Genomic DNA, 11510 nt, shown 5'->3' on the forward strand with positions numbered 1-11510 from the left:
TGGGGTTAAAATTATCACCGATCACTTAAACGAAAGAGACAAAGGTATTCAATTTAAGGGATCAAAATTAGAGCTCTTAGGGATCTTTCCAATTATGTAAACAATTTTAGATTTTGAGCATCGAGTAAAAAGTTATGGCCTGCCAAGTTGAGGTATCTAAATTCCTAGTTTTTCAAAATTATAATTTAGTTTATTTGTTTTTATTTAAGACAATTATTCATTTCAAATTCATAATATTTTGGAGATGGTTAACATTTCAAATAATTGTATAAATCTCTTTTTGCATTGAATAAACAACGACTTTTGAAGCTTAGAACTCTATTCACGAGTTATGCTTTTTCCCACTTTGTTAAACAATACTGCAAGTTTCCACTTACTTTGTATTGTTGTTTGAATTTGCCAAATTAAAATTCGGATCAAGAAGTATTTTATATGGTCTAAAATAGTTTCCTAGGATGTGATACCAAAAGTTTGATACCTTTATTTTGAGTTTGAGTTTTTCGAGGTCTAAATTCAATCATTGTGTTTATTTTATGACTAGTAAGGATCATATTATCATCATTACATTGTATGTTAATGATATGCTATTTTTGGTTATGGTAAGGGTTTGATTTATGGATTGTCTCGATTGTTAGCATAGTTTGAAAGAAAGATTTAGGTGCAATTAGGTACATTCTAGGAATAGAGATCAAACAGGATAGATCCAACATAAACCTTTCGTTAAGATAGAGTATGTGAACTTGATGTTGGAGAGATTCAACATGTTATCTTGTAGATCCTTAGAAGTTTCAATTTTAAAAGGGATGAAACTATCTATGGAGGATTGTTCAAAATTTCCTACTAAGATAGAGGACATGACCAAAGTACCTTATATAAGTGTTGTTAGAAATTTGATGTATGCAATAGTTTGTATAGGCTAAACATTTCTCAAGAAATAAGATTCTTGAGTCAATTTATAACTAATAATGTATGTGTACATTGGAATTCAATTAAGATAGTGTTTAGATATTTTTGGGGTACTTTTGAGAATTTCCTATATTTTCACATGGTTATCCTATTGGACATCAAGATTCAATTTGTATTCATCAATATGTGGATTTAGATTGGGCAGGTGACATTGACAATGAAAGATTCATTAGTGGACATGAGTTCACAACATTTGGCAGTGTTATTAATTGGATGAATAAGTGGTAAGTTGTAGTCACTTTGTCCATGATAGAAGCATAGTATTTGGAAGTCACTCATTCTTGTAACGAATCCATTTGTCTTATACATTTTTACTGAGATATTGGGATTGATATAGAAATTATTACCATGTTTTATGATAGTTAGAGTGCCATCTTTTTGGTAAAAAATCATACTTTCTGTGCTAGAATGTAGCACATTGTTGTTCAGTTCTATTTGTTTGTGACATGGCAGAAGATGCAAAAGTGAAACTGGAGAAAGTTGACATTTTAGTGAATTTTGTAGACGCATTGATAAATTCTATGAGCATATAGAAGTTTATATAGTGTGCAAGTTCATGGGCCTCAAAAACCCTAGTAGTTGATTATTGTTTTGACTTTTGAAAGCTCTTCAAAAAGTGGGAGAATGTTGTGATTAAGGTATCTCAAACTTTGTAAGTCCCAACATTTAATCACTCAATTGATTATTTATTTGTGCCTATTTATTTTATTACTATTTTAGGTCATGTCGTGGGAGCTACCAGTTAAGGTGGCATCCTACATGGAGGTGAATAGGATGACATGTAGCTACAATTGTAGAAGTAGGAAATCCACTTGGTGGACCCTACTAAAGGCCAAATTGATGGTAATTTATCATGTTGCAAGATTCACGTGACACATTATGATAACATTAGTTTATGACTAATTATGATGGTGAAAGAGTCAACTATGACAAATTATGCTAGGAGGGCCCCATGTGATGGAGACACCTATGCATGCAAGTTCATTGCATGTTGAGGGATTCAAATGTTGAGGAGGGCATTAGAAATAGAAAAATATAATGACATTGTACATCATCCAAGGTTGTGCATGTATGCAAGCGTTGTTCATGTCAAGGAGTCTTAAGAAAACATGCAATCATTAGATTGTTTCCATATGAGAATTTGAAGTTTCCATCTTCTCTCTCATTGTTGTTGTGTGACATCTTTCAAATTATTGATAATATAAAAAGGTTCTACTTTTAGAGTGTGTGTGTTTTGTTTTCTCCTAAAAGGGTTTTCCCCACATAATTTTTATTGTTATGATAATTGCTATTTTATATATTTTACTAAACTAAATGAATGTACATCTAATTCTATAATTGATTATGGGTTTAAAAGGAAATGTGTTATCTCCCCCACTTAGATTGGTGTGGGAATTTGTTTCTACTCACCCGACTTCCTTTCATCAACACTCAATATTGGAGCAACATTGCAAGGAATCTTATTTCCTCATTTTGGATAGACTTCCATGCTAACACCTTAATTATCTTACCTTATGATTATCCCACAATAATTTCACGATACATCACGACTATAAAAATTCCAAATAAACATATATTTTTGTCCTTTCATCCCATTCCTTATATTTTTTATATGCAACTAAGTAGAGGTTATAATTTATATTGGCTATCCCATATAGTCATGATGTCTCATATGCAACCTAACATAATTTTATAAAGATTGATCCTCTACATCCATAGTTATTAATGCCTTGTACATGATCTTTCACAACCAAAATCACTTTTTGCTGGAGGGTTCTTCAAAATCATATTTGTCACCCATTTTTGTGAGCTCCTTCACAATCATGTCCCTCTTTTTACTTTATATTATACTTATAATTATGATTATTAAGTATTAATCATTAACTTACATTTTAAATTTTTAGGAGATATTACTCATTAAAGTTTGATCTTATTGATTTCAAGACAAAATATTCATTACAAGGAGTGTGTGTCAAATTTATTTAGAACATCAATCCATATCTGTATCCATTTTATGATTTCTTGTTATTTAATTTGATATTGAATAATTTTTTCAATTTAACATTCATGATTCATATTAATTTTGGACTTGAGCTCATTTATACATATATAGATGGATAGTGTACAAGTGGAATATTATATGCTAAATTTGGCAAATGACATGATTTTGAATTGAATTTGATTTCACATGTCCCAAGGATCTAGATTTAGCCTACAGTCTTCGCATTTCCTAACTTAGGTTAAATGGATGGATATAGATTCAAACCTAGTTAAGATTCATTACTATACATTTCCCCAAAATTGCAAAATCAAATTCAAGACATCAAATTTCTACAATCCAAATATTATCAATCTTATTTTTATATTAGATTATGAGAATTTTTGGAATCATTCTTTAGATCATAGTGCATGATTCTTCATTAGGATGATAGAGAGATATAAAAGAGTTACATGTATTTTTGGTTACAAACCAAGATAGACTAAATAGAGGGGGAAAAGAGAGGTTTCACATAGATAGAGGCATTTAATGAGGGAACAATAATAATTATAAAAGGGAAGTAACTATGAATACATTAAAGAGAAATAAATATAATAGTGGGAAAATAATAAACACACATGCACACGCACACGCACACGCACACACACACGTACACACACACGCACACACACACACACGCACACGCACACACACACGCACACACACACATTGTGTATGTGAGAGAGACTAAAAAGAATATATATGCAAAATACAAAACAACCTGAAAGTCACCCACACATAGAGATAGCTCAATATAAAAAAATAAATCTAAAAATCATACCTAGATCCAAAAAATAAAATTAAAAACCTATTAGATAAAAGAAAAAATGCAAATAAAAAAGGAATAAAAAATGATGAAAAAACAAGGAAAAGTGTCTTCAGAGAAAATTAAAACAATAAAAAACAAGAGGACACACACACACATGAATGTATGTATGTATTGTATATATGTATATATGTTTCTATATTTATATATGTGTCTATATTTATATATGTATGTGTATGTGTATGTGTATGTGTATGTGTATGTGTATGTGTATGTGTATGTGCATGTGCATGTATATGTGCATGTGTATGTGTATATGCATGCATATCTATACACACACATATTTATATACACACACATATATACACATGTATACATATATATAACTATATATATAGATATATATATACACATGTAATATATACATACGTATACCATAGGAGCTTCACTTAGTGAACCTGGGTTATAGCACATGCGTTCATGGCATATTAAAGAATCCTCCTATTTTCAAAAAATATTGCCCTAAACTCCTTTTTTGTCACCCCCTCCCAATACACAACCTAAATTAAAAGGCCCCCTATTTTCACCAAATATATTGTATTTTTTCATAGCCGGAATTAAAAACCTCCCTATTTTCACCAATAGGCAATATATTACACCCTCATTTTTTAGATATTAAATCCCCCAATATGAATGCACATGATATAATATTTCCTAGCCAGTGAAGCCCCCATGATGTATACAGATATGTATAAAAAATGTAAAAGACCCAAGACCATAAAATGCAACAAGAACACACAAAATATTGAGAAGGGGGTAAAGAATCAATAAGGAGGGGACACACATATATCAAAATCAAAATATCATAGTCAAAAGACAACCAAAGTAAAAAGAAAACTCAAAAAATTGACAATTCAAGGACTAGAAGAGGACCTAAAAATCAAGAAAGAGACAAAAGACTCTAAGGACCCAACAAACCTGCTTGTTGTGCGCTAAGAGAAAAGACCAAAACAAGGAGGAAGAAAATGATCGATATGAGGACAAGACCAATCTAGCCAAAGGGAGAGGAGAGGGGGAGAGGATATCGTGGAGACTCACTAAGGAAATGAAAGAGAAATGAGGGCTAAAAAAGTGGGTAAGGCGAAGAAATGTGCAAGGGGCAATCTAATCTAAAAATCAATAAGAAAATTAAGGCAATTGATATGAATTAAAAAAAAAACAAAACTACCCAAATGGATAACCATGAAAGTTACAAGTTCACTAGAATGTTAAAAATTAAACGTGTTTCTAAGTTTTAATTTAGTAATGTTGACTTGAATCATTAAAAATTAATATAATTTAAACCTAAAATTAATTAAATATAGACGAGATCCAATATATTAAGACCTGGAAAAAATGACGAATGAAAATAAGAGAGGTTAGGGTTTGAGATAGTAAATATAAATTTAAAAAAATTGAAATTGGATTTAGAATCAGAGACTCAAGATAGTTGAAATCTTATGAGGACAAGGCCAATCTAGCCAAAGGGAGAGGAGAGGGGGAGAGGATATCATGGAGGCTCACTAAGGAAATGAAAGAGAAGTGAGCTAGAATAAATTAAAAAAGAGAAGGGTAGGTGAGGAGCCAAGATAAATGAGTAAGGATGAGAGAATGAATGCAAGGAGAAGAAGAAAGAAAGAACAGGGCAAGGTCGCTCAAAGGGGAGAGAGAGGTTGGGGTGTAGTGACAATTTCTAAGGTTGGATAGCAAAGGTTTCCAAGAAAAACATGAAGTCCACCCTTCATTACAATGAAGGTTAGAGGGGTGATTGATTATTTATATGGATTCTTCGATCTTTCTTTTAAACTATTTTTCTTCTTTGAACATAATTTACATGTTTTCAAATAGATATATTGTGTTTGGTGGAAGAGGAATGGTTCACTAGGGCTTATTTGAAGATTTGTTCATGTTTAATGTTGGCCTTGTTCTCTTTGATTTTGGTGCTACAAGAGCAATTTATTTTTCCTATATAGGATATACCGCATGGGCACATAAATTTGTAGACTCACAAGGGAAAAAGCAGAAACCTTTGTCGCACTTGGGGCTAATTGGGCGCATTTTGACCGAATTTAGTTTGGTCGAATTATTTCCCTATCGTGTGGTACGGGTGTGGCGCCTAAATGGTGCCAAGAGTTCAATTGAACTATTGGTTCTATAATCCGGATTTTTTGTGAGTGCCCAAACTCAAAATAGTTCAAAATAATTCAAAATAGTTCAGTCGAACTGAGTTTGGTCGAACTCACCTATGTGGCAGGTGATGTGGCAGCCAAATCACCTATTTTGTCTGCATTTTTGAAACTGTTCACTTCTGCTCAAATTTTTCTTCAGGTAGAATATTTTTTTACAAAAATTAAAAATACCCTTTTGTAGAGCTTGAAGTCAAGAATTTGGACATATAATTTTTTTAATATTTTGATTAATTTTAATATTTTTTATTTTTTAAACATTGCAAGTAGGTTTTTAAAGTTAAAAGAAGCTGATTTGAAATTTAAAAAAATATATTAAATGATATTTAAAAAAATTAAAAAAATATTTTTCACTAGATGAGAGAATTTTCTCCAAAAGCGTTTTTTTTTTATAACAATAAATTTACTAGAAAAAGGTGATGCCAAATGAAAACTACCAAATTCAGCTATGTTGGACTTCCAAATATTATTATGAGAAAAATATACATCAAAATTTTAATTTTTTTTAGCACTGCATATACGTGTCCTCTATTTGGAAAATTAAAATCAGAAAAAAAAAAGTTCGTTTTCATTTTTTTTGATGATGCCGACTAGAACCCCTAATTTTCAACATTTTTTAGCAATAAAAAATCTGTCTTTGAATATGTGAAAAAAATATCAATTTTTTTTTTTTTTTTTTTTTAAATTTTAAAAAATAACAGGCATAAATTTCATTAATATTTCTACATTTGATCAGTTTACATCATTTTGAAACTCATTTTTGAAATGTCATTTTTATGCGGTCGAAGTTAAACAATTTTAGTTGTGTTGGCCACTTCCTTTATAAAAGTGTGACACAACATTTGTGCTTTTACCCACAAGTCAAGAAGGATGTCTGTAGAGTCTTTGAGAGATGGGACTTCTCAACATGAATAGGTTTGAAGGTATAATGAAGGCCCTTCCTATGAAGGATCTTAGAAATTTTGTGAGAGGTCTTCAATATAGTGGGGAAAGATAGTAGGGATGACCGAAGGTTGGGAATGTGATAGGACTTGGTCTAGGTTATATATACATATATACACATGATTGCATACATATAAATGTGTTATCTATATATTAATATTTATTTTGAGTAGTATACATATACAGGGTTATTTGTGGTTGCTCAAGTATTTTTTTTATATACGCTTTCTTGTATGTTATTGTACCCATATATAAGTGTTATTGTATTGTGAGAAACTTTATATGAATACATTGGTTTTATATATATTCCTATATTTGTGTGTGTGTGTGAGTGTGACCTATATATATTGTTTAAGACATAGGCTTCCATCTTGTTTTTTTAAATGGAGTTTTTGTTTTCTCATTTTCTCGAGGCACTTTGTCCTTATTTTCTCTTTTCTATTTTTTCTTTTATTTACTCGGTTTATTTATTTTGATTTTATAGGGTCTATTTAAATCATTATTTATATATATTTTTTTCATGTGGAGTTATTTCTATATTTGGGTAACTTTTAGGTTGGTTTATCTTTTGCATATACATTTTTTTAACTCATACACTCACACATATATATTTTATTCTTTCCTTAGCATATTTATTGCTCCTTAATGTGTTTATAGTTCCTCCCCACCATTGACAATATATTCTTATTCCTTATACATCAATTTATGTGTAACCTCTCTTTTCCCCCTCTCTATTCAATCCATCTTCGTCTGCAAATCACCATACATATGTATACTATAGCTCTCTATCATCTTGATGATGGATAAGACAATGTGTTCTAAAACATTGTTTCAAAATATTTTGAGATAGTCTAATCTAAAAATAGGATTGGTAAATCAAATTTATTCATGGTCCTAGGGTAACCATTACTTGCCAAATTAAGTCTTAAATGTGTGATTTGCACACTAGGGTGTTGCATGAAAAGAAAAATCTTCATTCACTTTTAGGATTGGTTCAAGGCATTGACCTCTTATTTGGCTAACAAATTATCACTCAAGGGGTACCATATCACATCATTGCATCAACATCTACATCATTAGAACAATCTAGATATACATTATATAATTGCTTGACATACAGTCCTCAATCCTTGTTTATAAAGTTTTAAATTAGCTCAAGGGGTTCAAGTAAGGAGAATAATCCAAGAGGAGTTTGAGTAAGGAGAATAACCCAAATACAATAAAAATCAATAACATTTGTACGTACTAATAAATTTTAAATTGTAGTTTTAGATGTATTCGAGCTGAACAAGTACCAAAAAATCAAGAATGCATGTCATTTTCATTTATTGAGTTTACATCTGTTGATTAAAGATTAAATGTACAAATCATTTCTAGATGTAAATAACCCAAAACAAAATATACATCATCTTACAATCGATTAAAACACTAAAATCCTAAATTTAATTATAAAACAAAAACTTAAGTCACTAAACATAATCTATAATAATATATCTCCACACCACACAAAAACAACAACAACTAAATACTAATTCTTTTATTATCCTTGCAAAACTATATTTATATTGAATTGGATAATTGTACTAATACTAGAAGCTTATTTGATTGGTATTACTTGTTTACTAAAACTATATTTATATTTATTTAATTCAGTTTACTTATTTTAAGTGTATTTTTATTTCCTTTCAATACAAAAATGCAAAGCATTGAAGATGGGAGCTTATCACTAGCAAGTCAAGAACTTTGATCAATTTGAAACCACTTCCAAACTTTATTAATAGCTCGCGTATGATCTATGGACCTTTCGCGTAAAAGCAAAAGGTCGAAGTCTGCAATGTGGTTGAAATAAACGAGGATAGTTAATAAGACAACAAGCCAAGGGGACGTTCATATTAAAGCCTGTGAAGGGCAGGGCTTTGTCGTGAATAAGTAAAAGAACAGTTCAATCCTCAATGGAAAATATTACAGAATCATACAGATTAAACTTTTGTTCCTGATTTTCTACTCTCCTCCCTCATAATTCAATGTCAAGTTCACCCCATACTTTTTCAACTTTGGATACAAAATCTGCAAAATACAAGTTCGACTATTAAATTAGAGTAAAACGGAAGGCCAGAACATCGTTAATAAGTAGCCATAGATACTTACCTTGAAAAGAAGGATCCATGAAGCAGGCCTGCAATTAGAAACCTACGATTAGATGATTATAACAACAAAAATGGTAAGATTTTTTTTCTTTCAGTCGAGCCCAAGATGATTCATTTTCTCAAGATGCTTGTCTACATGTGCAATTGTGATGTGGAGTGAGGGGAGCAAAAAGCAAAAGATGGCTGTCAGCACAAGCTTGCAGATGAATAATGATATTTAAAATGTTAACGCTTTACCGCTACTTGTGCTTTGAGGTCTTCTGTGGTGTCCTCCACTGCAGACAAATTAGCGTCCAGGTTATGTGGCAATTCCATTTTACCTGCAAAGATAGATGCATTGAGTCATTTCATTTTTTTTAAGAAAAGTAGTTTCCTACGTGGAATGGAAGATTAATACCTCCATCGGTCTTTGTGTGGGCTGTGATATAGCTCTCTTCAAAGTATGAAGAGAATTTTGGAGGCAGATCGAGACAGATTGATTCTACCTGATTTAAGATCTCCTTTTTCTCCGATATTTTTTGAGAATGATCAACCTTTACCGTAGAACTTATCTTCTGCTTCTGTTTATTAGCTTCGTCTGATGGAACTCCGTCGAATTTTTCTCTGTGCAGGATTGAAAATTTGGTTTGAGGAGAGTTTGGTATTTATCCGTTTTTCTTCAAATTTTATGAAATAAAATTAATCACTTGAAGTTAGTACCTGATTTGAGGTTTGTATATGGCGAGAGTCTGTGAGGCAGAGGATTCATCCCATGGTAGCATGCTTCTCGGAATTTCTTCTTCAGCTTGAGGGAGTTCGTCTGCTTGCAGCGTATCGTTCTCGAGCAATGAACATTCAACGGTGCCGTAATTCTATACAAAACTATAGTTAAGGCATGAGATGAATTATGAAAAGCAGAGGAAAGGCTGTAGAAAGAAGAAATGAGACCTAAAATTGAACCTTTACGGAAGAGAGGAAGTCGCGGGCGTGAAATGCTGTGTCGAATAGCAGCGCGAATTTCGATCTCTCAAAACCCTGAAAGAAATGATAAATTCATCCAAACTTAATAAGGCACATTATTTTCCACTCAAGTTAGGCTGCCCTCAAGTTAAGGCATTGAATTGCAGATCTTCCGTGTTCAAAGATTATGCTTGAATATTTTTGAGAAAACTGAAGAAACGAAGGTTTGGCTTTCAAATGCAAAGGATATAGGGAGATTTAGAAATTAGAGGATAACCAAGTTTAGAAGTTTAGACGTTTACCTTGTGCAGAGATTCTTGATTATAACAAGCAAAGACTACTCTGCTTCCCCTGCTGCCGAACCTTGCCTGGCATGGTGTCTGCGGCCATGAGAACTTTAGCCTTGAAATGAAGTGCTCCTCCTACCTCAATTGCAGCATAAATATTCGTTACTTCCAGAAATGTAAAACTTTTGAAATTTCAATGCTTGGAGTAAGACTTTACATGTTTTCTCGGTGAAAGTGAGCAATATTTATGATAAGTCAATTCTTTGAAGCATTAAAACTAGTAAAATTTAACTCAAAGATGAAGTGAAACATTAAAATTAACTCTGTGACGGCAACAAATTGAACAAATAAATTCATGCAATCGAAACAGGGTTAGAAAATTAAGCAGTTTCAGAGAAAGATCGCGGGCAAATTAACTTAATTTGGAGCAGAATTGAGAAGAAGAACATTATTTAACAAATTATTTATATATCCGCCCATATTTTCCGTAAAAATCTTGTTTCTTAACAAGTAATAAAGTTTGAAGACAAACTTACATGAATTTTGCCGTGTAATATAACGTGAAGTTTAGTAGCAGAGTTGGCGGTTGAGATTACAAGAATTGCAGGACTGTTGGAGGAAATCCATGTACCATTGGCTGGAAAGTGAGGTTTGAATAAAATTTTGAAAGGGCAAATGTTTGTGTTGTTTGTGCACAGACGCGGCCGCGGAACATACTGAGCAAGCTTAACTTTCCACTCATTGCCACTGCAAGTACAAGAACAACTTTCTCTCAATGCGATCGCCATTGTTTACCAGTAATTCTCTCTGTTTCCAAGGCCTACTTAACGCTCGTTTACAAAGGCTTTCACAATGCTTGTTTACAAAGCCTTCTACAATGCTTGTTTAAATGGTATTGGAGCTGAACGTGCTAGAAATGTGAAAGGTCGGTAATAATAAAATTACACAATCAAATAGTAATTTACCTCAATATGAATTCCTTTCCCGAGCTTTTGTTATTTTGTTAGTTTGCGCTCTGAATCTTTTTATTACTAATGTTTTTGTTTTCTTATTTAGGTAAAATAAACGTGCAACTCAAAATAAAGCTACAATCGTTATGTTTTGCTGTTTCTTTCTAAATTTTGATTCGAACAAGGAAATAGAATATTACATATTTTCAGAATTATCAATTTTTTTTTTTTGGATATAGGATTAAATTAA

General features: G+C 31.8%; 1 protein-coding gene across 3 annotated transcripts; it reads right to left on the bottom strand.

Moving 5' to 3' along the window:
* Positions 1 to 8630: 8630 nt before the first annotated feature.
* On the bottom strand, positions 8631 to 11229 carry LOC131069574 (protein POOR HOMOLOGOUS SYNAPSIS 1). Of its 3 annotated transcripts, none has more exons than XM_058005077.2 (8): positions 10847 to 11229; positions 10326 to 10403; positions 10024 to 10098; positions 9784 to 9935; positions 9482 to 9687; positions 9322 to 9404; positions 9086 to 9113; positions 8631 to 9004 (listed from the first exon to the last, which is right to left on the bottom strand). In XM_058005077.2, the coding sequence occupies exons 1-8, from the start codon at positions 11096 to 11098 to the stop codon at positions 8952 to 8954; spliced, it is 927 nt and encodes a 308-aa protein (XP_057861060.1). In that variant the 5' UTR covers positions 11099 to 11229; the 3' UTR covers positions 8631 to 8951. The 3 variants fall into 3 exon arrangements, with proteins under 3 accessions (XP_057861060.1, XP_057861059.1, XP_057861061.1); XM_058005076.2 differs by having other exon boundaries at positions 8632 to 9004; positions 10326 to 10445; XM_058005078.2 differs by having other exon boundaries at positions 8944 to 9004; positions 9570 to 9687; positions 10326 to 10445.
* Positions 11230 to 11510: the final 281 nt, after the last annotated feature.

This window comes from Cryptomeria japonica, chromosome 3 (assembly GCF_030272615.1).
Source record: "Cryptomeria japonica chromosome 3, Sugi_1.0, whole genome shotgun sequence".
Taxonomy (NCBI): domain Eukaryota; kingdom Viridiplantae; phylum Streptophyta; class Pinopsida; order Cupressales; family Cupressaceae; genus Cryptomeria; species Cryptomeria japonica.